This window comes from Dendrobates tinctorius, unplaced genomic scaffold, assembly GCF_039654945.1.
Source record: "Dendrobates tinctorius isolate UK_male_01 unplaced genomic scaffold, ASM3965494v1 ptg000196l, whole genome shotgun sequence".
Lineage (NCBI taxonomy): Eukaryota > Metazoa > Chordata > Amphibia > Anura > Dendrobatidae > Dendrobates > Dendrobates tinctorius.
Window position 1 is genome coordinate 23,097,225 of NW_027361863.1, and position 16,696 is coordinate 23,113,920.

The 16,696-nt window shown below is 45.9% G+C and overlaps 1 protein-coding gene across 4 annotated transcripts in view; it reads right to left on the bottom strand.

Moving 5' to 3' along the window:
• Positions 1 to 16,696, bottom strand: part of LOC141056316 (uncharacterized) — a 66,644-nt gene that overhangs the window by 35,236 nt on the left and 14,712 nt on the right. For all 4 annotated transcript variants that reach the window (XM_073553062.1, XM_073553060.1, XM_073553061.1 and 1 more), the window contains 4 exons: positions 10,601 to 15,652; positions 6,422 to 6,482; positions 672 to 754; positions 341 to 594 (listed from right to left, as the gene is read on the bottom strand). In XM_073553062.1, the coding sequence (XP_073409163.1) occupies positions 341 to 594; positions 672 to 754; positions 6,422 to 6,482; positions 10,601 to 15,641 (5,439 nt within the window). In that variant the 5' untranslated portion in view covers positions 15,642 to 15,652. The remainder of the gene's footprint in view (positions 1 to 340; positions 595 to 671; positions 755 to 6,421; positions 6,483 to 10,600; positions 15,653 to 16,696) is intronic.

Here is a 16,696-nt window from a genome sequence, read left to right on the forward strand (position 1 = left end):
AGCCGACGAACCCCCACGACAGGGCGCCAGCCGACGAACCCCCACGACAGGGCGCCAGCCGACGAACCCCCACGACAGGGCGCCAGCCGACGAACCCCCACGACAGGGCGCCAGCCGACGAACCCCCACGACAGGGCGTCAGCCGACGAACCCCCACGACAGGGCGTCAGCCGACGAACCCCCATAACAGCTCATCATTCACAAATTCCCTAAAACAGAGCATCATTCACAGATCCCCCATAACACTGCATCATTCGCAGATCCCCATAACAGTGCGTTATCCGCAGATCCCCCACAACGGTGTGACAGAGATGAGAGTTGTTCTAGACTCTGCTCGCACCTCCTGCAGCTTCTGCTCCTCTCGGGTCATTGATAGAAAGGTGACACTGTCCCGGATTTTGGGGATGTCCTGCCACAGAGAGTCAGCTGATGAGATGGAGAGGCGCTGCAGGTAGGACTCCTGGGATGATAGGATCCTCCTGCGCACTCGTGGAGAGCTGGGCAGGCTGTCCTCTGCCGGGGAGTCGCCCGGTTTCTGCCTTTGGATCTCCTGGTTCAGCGCCACATCACTGTACTCCTGATACAGGAGGCTGGCTGCAGGAGAAGAACATACAGATATTATATCCTAGGTGGCTTTACCCAAAGAGAAGAGGTGGCCACAGACAACTTACAGGAGTTTATGAAGGTGGAGTACCGTCGGTGAATGCTCGCCGATGACTCGGAGGAAGGCGGTGTGAGGTTGTTACGGGACCCTCTTGGGAAAAAAAAAAAAAAAGTTAAAAGTTACTGACAGTTTAGATAATCAATAAGTTATATTCCTTCCCTGATATCAACAGTCTGATGGAAAAAATATATATTAAAGCCATCGCTGAAGGGGAAAGCTGATTGCTGGGGATCCACCACTCCATTAAAATGGGGCGTTATAAAGCCCTGTTCTCAGGATCAGTGGGCAGCGCTCACTATTCCACTGGTGCAGACACTGTGTACATACATTACTGATCCTGAGTTACATCATGTATTATACCCCAGAGCTGCACTCACTATTCTGCTGGTGCAGTCACTGTGTACATGCATTACATTACTGATCCTGAGTTACATCCTGTATTATACTCCAGAGCTGCACTCACTATTCTGCTGGTGCAGTCACTGTGTACATGCATTACATTACTGATCCTGAGTTACATCATGTATTATACTCCAGAGCTGCACTCACTATTCTGCTGGTGCAGTCACTGTGTACATGCATTACTGATCCTGAGTTACATCATGTATTATACCCCAGAGCTGCACTCACTATTCTGCTGGTGCAGTCACTGTGTACATACATTACATTACTGATCCTGAGTTACATCATGTATTATACTCCAGAGCTGCACTCACTATTCTGCTGGTGCAGTCACTGTGTACATGCATTACATTACTGATCCTGAGTTACATCATGTATTATACTCCAGAGCTGCACTCACTATTCTGCTGGTGCAGACACTGTGTACATACAGGAGCTTCTCACAAAATTAGAATATCATCAAAAAGTGAATTTATTCTTCAATACAAAAAGTGACTCTCCTCTATTCTCTAGAGTCATTACACACAGAGTGATCTATCTCACGTGTTTATTTCGGTTAGTGTTGATGATTATGGCTTACAGCCAATGAAAACCCAAAAGTCATTATCTCAGTAAATTAGAATACTTTATAAACAGCAGCTTGAAAAATGATTGTAAAATCTGAAATGTTGTCCTTCTGAAATGTATGATCAGTAAATGCACTCAATACTTGGTCGGGGCTCCTTTGGCATCAATTACTGCATCAATGCAGCGTGGCATGGAGGCGATCAGCCTGTGGCACTGCTGAGGGGTTATGGAAGCCCAGGTTGCTTTGATAGCAGCCTTCAGCTCGTCTGCATTGTTGGGTCTGGTGTCTCTCATCTTCCTCCTGACAATACTCCATAGATTCTCTATGGGGTTAAGGTCAGGCAAGTTTGCTGCCAATCAAGCACAGTGATACTGTTGTGTGTACACCAGGTATTGGTACTTTTGGCCGTGTGGACAGGGGCCAAGTCCTGCTGGAGAATGACATTTCCATCTCCATAAAGCTTGTCGGCAGAGGGAAGCATGAAGAGCTCTAAATTGTCCTGGTAGACGGCTGCGCTGACTTTGGTCTTGATAAAACACAGTGGACCTACACCAGCAGATGACATGGCTCCCCAAACCATCACTGATGCTGGAGACTTCACACTAGACCTCCAGCAGCTTGGATTGTGGCCTCTCCACTCTTCCTCCAGACTCTGGGACCGCGATTTCCAAATGAAATGCAAAATTTACTTTCATCTAAGAACAACACCTTGGACCACTGACAACAGTCCAGATCTTTTTCTCCTTGGCCCCGGTAAGACACTTCTGGCGTTATCTATTGGTCATGAGTGGCTGACACAAGGAATGTGACACTTGTAGCCCATGTACTGGATACGTCTGTGTGTGGTGTGAAGCAATGACTCCAGCAGCCGTCCGCTCCTTGTGAATATCCCCCACATTACTGAATGGCCTTTTCTTAAAAATCCTTTCCAGGCTGCGGTTATCCCGGTTGCTTGTGCACCTTTTTCTACCACACTTTTTCCTTCCACTCCACTTCCCATTAATATTCTTGGATACAGCACTCTGTGAACAGCCGGCTTCTTTAGCAATGACCTTTTGTGGCTTCCCCTCCTTGTGGAATGGGTCAGTGATGGCCTTCTGGACATCTGTCAGGTCAGCAGTCTTCCCCATGATTGTGGAGTCTACTGAAACAGACTAAAGGCCCCGTCACACACAGATCGCTGATTTTGCAACGCCACAGCGATCTCGCCAGCGAGATTGCTGCGTGTGACGGGGATCAGTGACCGGCCCCCCTGTCGGGTATCGCTGATCGATTGGCCTGGGCCATTTTTTGAACGCTGGTCTCCCGCTGGCCAGTGCGCATCGCTGCTTGTGGCAGTGAGAGACCAGCGATCAGCGACACTGGACGCTGGTTTCCACTGTAAACATCGGGTATCCAAGAGCCGCTGCTCCTGGATACCCGCTGTTTAGATTAGAAACCAGCTTGCTCGCTGGTCCTGATCGCTGGAGGGGCTGTCTATGTGACAGCTCACCAGCGATCAGCCTAACGATGTCCCAGTGATCCCATCCATGTCGGATCTTGGTGGGCTCGCTGGGACATCATTATGTGTAACGGGGCCTATAGGGACCTTAAGAAACACTTAGGAAGCCATTGCAGGTGTTTATTATTCTAATTTACTGACATAATGACTTTTGGGCTTTCATTGGCTGTAAGCCATAATCATCAACATTACCAGAAATAAACACGTGACATAGATGTGTGTAATGACTCTAGAGAATAGAGGAGAGTCACTTTTTGTACTGAAGAAATAAATGAACTTTTTGATGATATTCTAATTTTGCGAGAAGCATCTGTGCATTACTGAACCTGAGTTACATCCTGTATTATACCCCAGAGCTGCACTCACTATTCTGCTGGTGCAGTCACTGTGTACATACATTACATTACTGATCCTGAGTTACATCCTGTATTATACCCCAGAGCTGCACTCACTATTCTGCTGGTGCAGTCACTGTGTACATACATTACTGATCCTGAGTTACACCCTGTATTATACCCCAGAACTGCGCTCACTATTCTGCTTGTGCAGTCACTGTGTACATACATTACTGATCCTGAGTTACATCCTGTATTATATTCCAGAGCTGCACTCACTATTCTGCTGGTGCAGTCACTGTGTACATACATTACATTACTGATCCTGAGTTACATCCTGTATTCTACTCCAGAGCTGAACTCACTATTCTGCTGGTGCAGTCACTGTGTGCATACATTACTGATCCTGAGTTACCTCTTGTATTATACTCCAGAGCTGCACTCACTATTCTTCTCGTGCAGTCACTGTGTACATACATTACTGATCCTGAGTTACATCCTGTATTATATTCCAGAGCTGCACTCACTATTCTGCTGGTGCAGTCTCTTGTGTACATACATTACATTACTGATCCTGAGTTACATCCTGTATTATATTCCAGAGCTGCACTCACTATTCTGATGGTGCAGTCACTGTGTACATACATTACATTACTGATCCTGAGTTACACCCTGTATTATATTCCAGAGCTGCACTCACTATTCTGATGGTGCAGTCACTGTGTACATACATTACATTACTGATCCTGAGTTACATCCTGTATTATACTCCAGAGCTGCACTCACTATTCTGCTGGTGCAGTCTCTGTGTACATACATTACTGATCCTGAGTTACATCCTGTATTATACCCCAGAGCTGCACTCACTATTCTGCTGGTGGGGTCACTGTGTACATACATTACATTACTGATCCTGAGTTACATCCTGTATTATACCCCAGAGCTGCACTCACTATTCTGATGGTGCAGTCACTGTGTACATACATTACATTACTGATCCTGAGTTACATCCTGTATTATACTCCAGAGCTGCACTCACTATTCTGCTGGTGCAGTCACTGTGCACATACATACATTACTGATCCTGAGTTACATCCTGTATTATACTCCAGAGCTGCACTCACTATTCTGCTGGTGCAGTCACTGTGTACATACATTACAGATCCTGAGTTACATCCTGTATTATACTCCAGAGCTGCACTCACTATTCTGCTGGTGAAGTCACTGTGTACATACATTACTGATCCTGAGTTACATCCTGTATTATATTCCAGAGCTGCACTCACTATTCTGCTGGTGCAGTCACTGTGTGCATACATGACTGATCCTGAGTTACACCCTGTATTATATTCCAGAGCTGCACTCACTATTCTTATGGTGCAGTCACTGGGTACATACATTACATTACTGATCCTGAGTTACATCCTGTATTATACCCCAGAGCTGCACTCACTATTCTTCTCGTGCAGTCACTGTGTGCATACAGTACATTACTGATCCTGAGTTACATCCTGTATTATACCCCAGAGCTGCACTCACTATTCTGATGGTGCAGTCACTGTGTACATACATTACATTACTGATCCTGAGTTACATCCTGTATTATACCCCAGAGCTGCACTCACTATTCTGCTGGTGCAGTCTCTGTGTACATACATTACTGATCCTGAGTTACATCCTGTATTATACTCCAGAGCTGCACTCACTATTCTGCTGGTGGGGTCACTGTGTACATACATTACATTACTGATCCTGAGTTACATCCTGTATTCTACTCCAGAGCTGAACTCACTATTCTGCTGGTGCAGTCACTGTGTGCATACATTACTGATCCTGAGTTACCTCTTGTATTATACTCCAGAGCTGCACTCACTATTCTTCTCGTGCAGTCACTGTGTACATACATTACTGATCCTGAGTTACATCCTGTATTATATTCCAGAGCTGCACTCACTATTCTGCTGGTGCAGTCACTGTGTACATACATTACATTACTGATGCTGAGTTACATCCTGTATTATACTCCAGAGCTGCACTCACTATTCTGCTGGTGCAGTCACTGGGTACATACATTACTGATCCTGAGTTACATCCTGTATTACACTCCAGAGCTGCACTCACTATTCTGCTGGTGCAGTCACTGTGTACATACATTACATTACTGATCCTGAGTTACATCCTGTATTACACCCCAGAGCTGCACTCACTATTCTGCTGGTGCAGTCACTGTGTACATACATTACAGATCCTGAGTTACATCCTGTATTATACTCCAGAGCTGCACTCACTATTCTGCTGGTGCAGTCACTGTGTGCATACATGACTGATCCTGAGTTACACCCTGTATTATATTCCAGAGCTGCACTCACTATTCTGATGGTGCAGTCACTGGGTACATACATTACATTACTGATCCTGAGTTACATCCTGTATTATACCCCAGAGCTGCACTCACTATTCTTCTCGTGCAGTCACTGTGTGCATACAGTACATTACTGATCCTGAGTTACATCCTGTATTATACCCCAGAGCTGCACTCACTATTCTGATGGTGCAGTCACTGTGTACATACATTACATTACTGATCCTGAGTTACATCCTGTATTATACCCCAGAGCTGCACTCACTATTCTGCTGGTGCAGTCTCTGTGTACATACATTACTGATCCTGAGTTACATCCTGCATGATACTCCAGAGCTGCACTCACTATTCTGATGGTGGCAGTCACTGTGCACATACATTACTTATCCTGTGGCATGTAGAATTGTAGCCAATCACATGATAGACAGCGATATACTTGTCATTTGAATGGCTGAGCAATAGACAGAGGCACCACATGGCCATGCACAGATCGCCTACATGTCCATCTATTTTTGCAAATCTTTTTATTAATCTCCTGGGAAGTGCAGTTCATGATGACAGCTGTGACGGGCTCAGCTTGTGGACTTACCTTAGGTGTACAGAATCTGGATTATTGGAAGACAGCTCTCTGGTTGTGTGTTGTCCTTCCTCTGCAAAGTAATAAGACATCTGTCAGTATATAGATAAAGTCTAACTCCGGCCATATATACACGAGCAGTTCACCAGTAATACCCCGATACCATGCTAGTTCTGTTCTCCTTACTCTACTCTGCACTGATGAGGGGCAAGAACCCCAATACAGCTTTCTGCAGTTAAGGATGGCTTGGCTCTGATGAGCGTCGTAGTCACTACCCAGCGCCTGTGAATAGCGGGAAGTTTACTGCTATTCACAGACGCTATGGTTCTTGTGTTTATTTCTGTGTCTTTAGGCCTTTCAGATATCCTTTTCTGGACTAAATCAGATTTGATAGATTACTTTGGACCTGCATGGAATTTTTTATTTTATTTTTCAATAAATTGGTGAATGAGGGATAGTGTGGGGGAGTCTTAATTCAAATTAAGTTTATATTTTCTGTGTTTGTGTTTTTTTATTACCGAGTTAGTAATGGGGGTATCTGATAAACACCTCTTTGTTACTCACCCCAGGCCTAGATGCCAACCTCAACTTCCATTACCCCGACTGCCCCCGAACCAGAGGAATATGGAAGAGTCGAGCAAAGCTCCAGAATTGGCGCATCTCACGTGGTGTGCCAATTCTAGGGTGGCTGCGAGCTGGTATTTTTAGACTGGAAGGGCCCATGGACCTTCCTAGCCAGATAATACAAACTCACAGTTGCCTGCTTTACCTTGGCTGGTTATCAAAAATAGTGGGGACCCCACATCATTTTTTTTAATTGGGTTAAACCAAGCTAAAAACACCTGCGTAAATGCACTTACAATGTATGTTTTTTTTTTTTTTATCTGTGTATTTTCCGTATTTATTGCAAGTCTATGGGGAAATTCCACACAGACGGCTCAGCGTTCCCGTAAGAGAAATTGACATGCTGCAGCTCGGAAACCCATACCGCGGCTCGGAAACCCATACCGCGGCTCGGAAACCCATACCGCGGGTGATTTTATGCAGCTTTAAAAGGAAGCACAGTGGGCATGAGATTTGTATGAATCCCATCCACTGTGCTTGTACTGTACAACGCATTTTGGAAGCAGCAAAAATATGCTCCATCCAGAACGCAAACGCTAGCATTACTGATCATGGGCACGAAAAGCTAAGGCAATAAACCCCGCTTATATGCCGCTAATCCAAAACTATCCCTCCTCTACCATATATCCCTACATTGAAAGTAGGCAAAAGTGGTTTTACTAGAGAAGGACAGTATGTAGCCCTGAAAAAGGACTTTTGTTTTAATGGTACAGCAGCGGTGTACAAGTAATGCAACAGCAATTAAACCCTGCCTATATGCCTGGCCTTACCTAAGCTCTGCCTCCTACATCAGCTCTCCCTGAACTGGTTCCAGAGGACAGTGTGCAGATCGAGTCACCGGTCTTTATACAAGACCCGACGATGCAAGAAGAGGCAGGCCAGTCACAGTAATGCTAGTAACCAAGAAGGTTATGGCATTACCATGTATGGCGGGCAATCCCCGCTTGTTTATTGGCCATCAAACATGTGGGGTGGGGACTCAACCATGGCGCTCAAGCACCCGCAACACTCGATCAAGTAACGAGATACCCAAGAGCGCCCCGATGCTCGATCGAGTGCTGAGCAGTGGCGAGCACACGCGCTCATCACTAGTTATCTATCTGGTGATTGTTGAAGGCCCGACCACTGGGACCGCACCAGTGAGAAGAATGGGGCACTTTTATCCCCGTTAGTATGGATAGGTGATACTTACACAGCTTAAAATTATTTCACCCAAAGAATGAACGTTTTGCAAGTTTGTGAGGCGACATGGACAGTTGTAGAGGTTTGTAGTGGTATTAAATTTTAGGTTTTTGTGTTATGGCTCCAACACTCGAATTTCCCACTGGTCAACGGACGCCAACTCCAAATCATTATAGATCCAAAGTTTATCTTAGTTGAAACGGAGAGGTGCATGAAGTTTAGCGGTGCGAGGCTGGTCGAGTGAATTTTTGGGGGGCTAGATAAGTAACGATTCAGGTTCAAAAGCACAAATTGTGTTCCTGTGCGTTTGATTGAGGAGACATCTCCCATTCTCAGATCCCTAGGCACCATATTTTTTTTTTTTGAACAATAAATTTTTATTGAAAGTTGACATTTTACAAATAAGGTGATAGCAAATCTCGATACAGAGCTGTATTTGCAATATGCATGAGAGAGCATGTAAACGGTTGACAAACAGACAAACTAACAACAGGGTAGGAGGCAAGGGAGGGGAGGCGGGAAGCCCGAGGAGGGGGGTATGTGGTGTCCAATTATCGTTAATGATTCAATCAGAATCAGGGGGATCTGGGTTGGTTAGATGAAATACAGGTGTGGCAAAGGGGGGTGTGGTTGGCGTACTCCGCCCAGGGAAGCCATATTTTCTCAAACTTACCGACTTTATCTGTAAGTATGGCAGATAATTTTTCGTTGATCATATACCAAGAAAGGCGTGTTTTAACCGCAGATAAATCTAAATTAGTTTTTTTTTCCATGCCATAGCTATGGTTTGTTTGGCTGCCAGGAATATGAATGCAATGAGGGTTTGAGTGTGTTTAGGGATGTTGGGGATGCGTTTGTTGAGTAAGGCCTCCCAAGGGTTTTTTTAAGGTTTATATTTGTTATAGAGGAAACCAAATGGTAGATTCTGATCCAAAATCTACATACGGTCAGGCATAGCCACCATGTATGGAACATATCTCCTGTGGAGTTGCACCCTCTAAAGCAATTTGGAGAATAGTTGGCGACTGCCTTAGCCACTCTGGCTGGGTTCAGGCACCAACGGGTTAACACCTTATAGTTAGTTTCCAGCATAAGGGTATTTAATATTCCTCCAGTAGAGGAGGACCAAATTTGGGACCACTCCGAATCTGTCAAGGTGGAACCAATGTTGGACTCCCAGCGAGAAGTGTATTTTAAGCAGCGCCTATGAGAGGAGGAGTTGATATGTGAGTAGAGGAGAGATACAGTACCGGGATATGTGGATTTTGATGGCATTTTTGTTTGAAGGGAGTAAAGGAGTAGGGAGGAGTAGAATTTTTTAGTAATGAGTTGACAAAGGTTTTAAGTTGTAGATAGCGAAATACCTCTCCAGGGGGGAAATTATATTATTCACTCAGGACCGAGAATGGAATAATACCGTCAATGTTAAAAAGATGGTGGACTCTGGTTATCCCTGCAGCGACCCATAATCGAAAGTTCCTAAGGGATTCCATGCATGGGGGAAACTGGAGATTGCTCCAAAGGGGGGCGATGGGTAAAAATGGTGAGATTAGCTGCGAGGAATATTTCAACGAGTCCCCAATCCTAAGAGAGTGCGTTATAATAGGATTCGAGATGTGTTTTCCCTGGGCTGGGAGAATCCATAGTAGTGTGTCGAGGGTACCTGAGTGAAATTCAGGGGCCTCTAGAGATAACCACAGTGGGGGTTCGGAGTAGGCATGATATTGGGTCAGTTGACCCAATTGGGCTGCATGGTAATATTTAGAAAGATTGAGAACTCCCAAGCCTCCTTTCAAACGGTGATGGTAGAGGGTAGCTCTATTAACCCTGGGAAGGCCACCTCTCCAAACAAAAGCATCCACTAATCTTTGGGCTATTTTGAGGTAGTGTGAAGGGACAGGGACTGGAAAGACATGAAATAAGTAAAGTAATTTGGGGAGAATGGTCATCTTTAGTGCTCGTACCCGGCCGAGCCAGGAGAGATGTAGCTTCTCCCATGACTGAAGTAGTAGACGGAGTTTGCGGAGCATGTGAGGATAGTTGGCTGCATAAAGGGAGTCTAAACTGGCAGTCAGTTTCACCCCTAGGTAATCCAGATGGTTAGTGGCCCATCGAAACGGAAAGTCATGTTGGAGCTGTGAAGCAATAGGTGAAGGAAGGGATATATTCATGGCATCAGATTTCCTAGGCACCATATTTTTAAACTGGTCATATACATGATCACTGTTCTCCAAACTGTTGTAGAAATTTAGACCATGATTACTTCACATTCACCAGCACCCATCGTATGGAGAGAAAAAAAAAAAATCTGATTGAAATAAATAACACACACTGTAAATGATGAATAAAGTTCCTGAGGCTTAATAATATTCCTTCTACACATACCTCTTACAGTTGCCATGGAAGATGAACCTCTCGATTGACCAGTCTCTGCTGAAATTCTTTGCTGTTGCGCTAATTGTCTATTTCTAGAGGAAATTTGGATCGTGCTGATATTCATTGGTTGGATCTTTGGCAAGTTACTTGTTTTAGGTCCCATTCGATCATCTCTTTGAGGGATGGCGGGTAGGTTTGGGTTACTAAACCTCTTGTTAGTTGGTTTAACCCCAACATTGCTTCTTTTGTGCCTTATGGTGGCTCGTCTTATCAGGTGACTGTCTTGTGTTTTCAGAGATCCAGTGTCATTTACCCCACCCACGTAACGTGTAGGGTGAGGAGGAAGCCACACGGGGCCAACTGAAGGAGGCAGCATTGTTTTGGTATTAGAGGCTTCTTCACTTGACATTTTGGGTTCTCCAACAATGGTTTCAGGTTGATTGATGTGCAGAAAAACCGGATTATCTTCCTGATCATGACTTTGATTTTCTCTTTTGCTTTGTCGAATGTTCTTTTCCTGGTAGAACCCAGATTCTTGTATGTGGCCTAGCAAAAGCATAGGGTTAAATATCTGTGTAGGGTAGAACGTATGTTCCTTTGTTGAGGTTGTATCTTCTGCCCTATGTGAAGCTTTCATTTCATCTGGCATTGGATACAAGACAGAAGTTGGGGTTTGCTCCAGAGTTTTTGTTGAGGTAGGGGTGTAAGAGGTAAATTTGTCGCAAGGAGGTGTTACACTTCTTAATCTACCCCTGGAAGAACCTTCGCTTTTGGAGACGGACTGTAGTTTTTCTTCTTGGTCACGATTCAAGTAGGGATCTGTGTTACTTCGCTGCCTTCTTAAGAGTTTTATATTTTCTAAGTCTATATCTGTGGTTTTTCCAATTTCTGAACTAAGGGTTGTTGTGTCTTGGTCAAGGCCAGTCGCAGAATGAATATAATCCAAAGTAGTTTTGTGGTGTTCGGATTCTCTACCTGATACTTCTGGAGCTAAGTTGGTGGTTTCTTGTGCAGCTATACATTCTGTGTCCAGAGTGTTTAGTAATATATCATGAGATTTACTTTTCAAATCAAGTTCATCTACATTTCTAGGTACAATCGCAATGCCCTTCAAACTCACGGGAAAAAAATTTAGTTTATAATTATCAAGCTCATCCTGTAGAATTTTTTGAGAGCTTTGACCCACCCGTGAGAGATATGGGCTTGTGTGAGAGTCCAACATTTGCATAGTTTCTTCCTGATGTGGTTCTGGACTACCTAACCGCACATCCTGGAAACTAGTGTTAGAATCACCTTTTGAGTCAGTGCTTTGTTCTACAAGCAATTCCGATAGTGGCAGACATGGTTCCCCAATTCCTTGACCATACGAAGATCCAGCTTGGACCATCGGTTCTGCTTTGTAGACAAGACGTTGGTTGTAATCAAGTTCATTTTGGGTATCTGTAGGTCTTATATTTTCAGGATCTACAAACTGGGTTTCCATATTCTGTGAAAGCTCTGCATACTCCACCTGTTTTTTTTCTTCCATCTGTGGAGAACCACCAACATTGAGTTGAGTTTCTGTATTCATCATTGACCCTATGTATGATTTCTCATTGTGAAATACTGGAGTAATGTACTGTAACTCAAGTAGTGTCTCTTGGTTCAATACATTTGGAAGATGTTTAGAAAGTCCCTCATCCGTCTCTACAAGATTCTCAATGTCAAGAAGCTTCTCTTCAAGTCTTGTACGCTCTAGATAGGTGATCTCTATATCCTCACTTAGCCCATGTTTACTGAATGTTTCTGCCAAATCCCATCTCTGCATGGAAATCTCATCATGAAGCTCATGTTCATTGGTGACACTTTTTTCAAGGATTCTCGAAGTTTCGGAGAGTTCATCAGTGCATTCACAATCCGCATTAGATGTCAACTGATCTTCTTTATCTGCCATTTCCCTTTCTTCACTGGATGGTTCAATGACAATTCTTTCCTGACTTGCGACTTCCTTCATGCTTTCCGATATCTCGGAAGTTTTATCTAATACATTTGTATCCTCAGAGTCAGGTGTCTCCTGTGAAGTATTTTTCCTGAAAGTCTCTTTATAAATGCCCTGCATGTCTTGACTTTCTGTCCCTTCATAGACTTCCTGAGTTTCTTTAGGCTTTGCCTTTTTACATCCATACGAGACTTCTTCATTGATCGTTTCTATGTAGACTTCCTGAGCCTCATGAGTAGCTCTTTCTTGATCACTATTTGATCCATAACTGAAAGTCTCTATATTGACACCTTCACTCTCAGTGTCATCTGTAATGGACCTTAGTTTTTCTACACTACTTATTTCATTTTCATCTGGACTTTCTGTAGTTACGGTCTCTTTTCTATCGTCTGAGGTACTTTGGTTCTCAGTTACCATACTGTCATCCAGTGCCTGGTCAGGAACTGCACTTATATTGTCCTTATTAAGATCTATCCTACAGTCATCAAACTCTGCACTTTCCCTCCCACTAACTGCCTCATTGTCCCAGACCTCTGGATCTGCATTGTGATCATATGGCCTAGTCAACTCACTATCAGTCTCATTACCTAGAGGCCTAACTAACTCTCCAACTGTCTCTTCATTAGGATGCATAATCAAGTGACCGACTGATTCATGAACAATAAGCCCAGTTTGTTCCTCATTGCTCATCAACTGACCATGAGGCTCAGCCTCCTCACTGACTGTCTCCAGGGCACAAGACCCAGTATCACCATCATAGGTGTTCTGACTGTAAAATGAGGCCTCCCTTGTATCTGTTTCCATATGCTGAGGCTCAGCCTCCTCCCTCAGCGTCTCCTGCCCATGAGGCTCAACCTCCTCCCTCAGCGTCTCCTGCCCATGAGGCTCAACCTCCTCCCTCAGCGTCTCCTGCCCATGAGGCTCAACCTCCTCCCTCAGCGTCTCCTGCCCATGAGGCTCAACCTCCTCCCTCAGCGTCTCCTGCCCATGAGGCTCAACCTCCTCCCTCAGCGTCTCCTGCCCATGAGGCTCAACCTCCTCCCTCAGCGTCTCCTGCCCATGAGGCTCAACCTCCTCCCTCAGCGTCTCCTGCCCATGAGGCTCAACCTCCTCCCTCAGCGTCTCCTGCCCATGAGGCTCAACCTCCTCCCTCAGCGTCTCCTGCCCATGAGGCTCAACCTCCTCCCTCAGCGTCTCCTGCCCATGAGGCTCAACCTCCTCCCTCAGCGTCTCCTGCCCATGAGGCTCAACCTCCTCCCTCAGCGTCTCCTGCCCATGAGGCTCAACCTCCTCCCTCAGCGTCTCCTGCCCATGAGGCTCAACCTCCTCCCTCAGCGTCTCCTGCCCATGAGGCTCAACCTCCTCCCTCAGCGTCTCCTGCCCATGAGGCTCAACCTCCTCCCTCAGCGTCTCCTGCCCATGAGGCTCAACCTCCTCCCTCAGCGTCTCCTGCCCATGAGGCTCAACCTCCTCCCTCAGCGTCTCCTGCCCATGAGGCTCAACCTCCTCCCTCAGCGTCTCCTGCCCATGAGGCTCAACCTCCTCCCTCAGCGTCTCCTGCCCATGAGGCTCAACCTCCTCCCTCAGCGTCTCCTGCCCATGAGGCTCAACCTCCTCCCTCAGCGTCTCCTGCCCATGAGGCTCAACCTCCTCCCTCAGCGTCTCCTGCCCATGAGGCTCAACCTCCTCCCTCAGCGTCTCCTGCCCATGAGGCTCAACCTCCTCCCTCAGCGTCTCCTGCCCATGAGGCTCAACCTCCTCCCTCAGCGTCTCCTGCCCATGAGGCTCAACCTCCTCCCTCAGCGTCTCCTGCCCATGAGGCTCAACCTCCTCCCTCAGCGTCTCCTGCCCATGAGGCTCAACCTCCTCCCTCAGCGTCTCCTGCCCATGAGGCTCAACCTCCTCCCTCAGCGTCTCCTGCCCATGAGGCTCAACCTCCTCCCTCAGCGTCTCCTGCCCATGGGGCTCAACCTCCTCACTGATTGTCTCATGACATTGAGGTCCAGCCTCCTTACTGTCTGTTTCCTGAAAATTAGTCTCAATATCCTTATTAAAAGTGGCATGCCCATGAGGCCAAGTATGTTCACCAACTGTCTGATGAAAATGAGGCTTAGTCTCTTCATGAACTGTCTCAAGACCACAAGGCCCAGCCGCCTCACCGACTGTTACATGAATATGAGGATCAGCATCCTCTTTGACTCTCTCCTGACTATGAAGCTCCCTGTCCTCATTCACAGTATCAGGATTATGGAGCTCAATGTCCTCATTGACTGTTTCATGACCATGCGGCCGCCCAGCCTCCTTATTGACCGTCTCATGAGCATGAGGTTTATCTTGTTCGCTAATTGTCTTGTAAACATAAGGTTCAGACCCTTCACTAAAGGTCTCATGACCATGAAGCCCAACCTCCTCATTGTATTTCTCCTGAACTTGAGGCCCAGTGTCCTCACTCATTCTCTGATGACCATGAATCCCGGGGTCTTTAATGACAGTTTCCTGACCATGCAGCCCAAGCTCCTCATTGTATATCTTATGACCAGATGACCCAGTGTCATCTCTTAACTCGTGTGGATCAAAAAGTACTCGATCAAGTGCAACACTTTCTTCGCTGGCAGTCTCCCATTCGTCTGTTCCATCACTGAATGCTTCAAGCTCTTTAAAGCTTGTCTCACTTTCCTCTTTAAGATGCCTCATTTCAGTGTCCGCATGTATCTCCTCTGTGGATGACTCCACCACAACAGGAGACGATTCCAGTTCACCCAGTAAGGTGGCATCACATATTCCTTGTGGGTTATCATTGGATAGTGACGTGTCAAGTGATCTTTGACTTGTTTCTTTATGATGGGGAGATACGCTGGCCTGGGCCACAGCATTTATGGTTTCATTAGTCAGCACTTCCAAGGTAGGTGGCTGTAAATTCTCCAGTAAATCAGAGTCCGCTTCCATAACTGTCTCATAACTGAGGCCAAAGCGGTCTGCCTCGTTTGTTATTCTGCACGTAGAAGTCACGCTTCGTTCTGAGCCGTCAGCCTCCTGTTTTGCTCCTTCCTCATCTTTCAAAATACTTTCCATTGTTACTCCATCTGTAAGACAAAGGGAAAAGGCTTTACAAAAGGGAAAACCGAAAATAAAAAACACTGTCAAAAACTGGAAAAGGTCATTAAAAGGGAGTGTCCATTTTTACAACAGGCATCCTTCTAGAGGTCCTCAAGCGCATGGTATTCATTGCAGGCACTTACAGATGTCACTACTGGTCTGTCAACCTCACGACCTAGTGCCGGAGGGGTGGAAGGTCGCTTCACGCGTACACAAGGCCTAAGGCATTCATATATAGCAAACAGCCACTGTAAGAAATGATTGCGGGCCCCAAGTCCCGCTACGCACAGCACTGCACTAGGTCACCTTATTGGAAGGGGCCAGACATGGTGTTATTTTGTGGTGCAACTTCAGCAAAATCTGCATCTGCATCAAGCTACACTGAAAATGGGAAAACCCGCTGTGAAAATCAGTGAGTAGACCATGAGAGAATCAGTGCAAAATTTAAGTGATGGTGCAAATTAAGCAAAATTGCGGCAGGTCATTTGCCATAAAGGGCCGGAAAAGTGGAAAAAAAAAAAAAAAGCCTAGTCAGCTCCTCGTGTGATGAACATTGCGGGCAGGAAGTTCCAGTACAGAGAGAAGATCCAGGTATGAACGTCGCATACCAAAGGAAACATGCTGGACGAAGCTCGGGGTGGTGGGACAAGCGAGCAGGGAGGTTTTGTTTTTTTCCCAGCCTATATGTATGATGTTCTGGGATCTGGATGAACTTTAATATTCCGGGAACTTCCTGCTCTCAGTCATAGAGGCGTCCACGAAGCGGATTCAGCCATCACTCAGTCACAGCATTGTGAACAGAGACTGTGAGCACCCCCACACCTTGACTGACAGTTCATTTTTCATAGATGTGCTTACAGTCACTGCTTATTGTATCCTGTGCATTGACTGTAGCCGCGCCCGCACGCCTCTATGACTGAAAGCCAACAGATTCCAATCTGCAGATTACTGGCGTTTGTGGGCAAGACAGGTTCCCTGTAAACAGCAAAAATCCCCCCAAAAAACCTAAGGCCCCATTCATCATTGTTGTT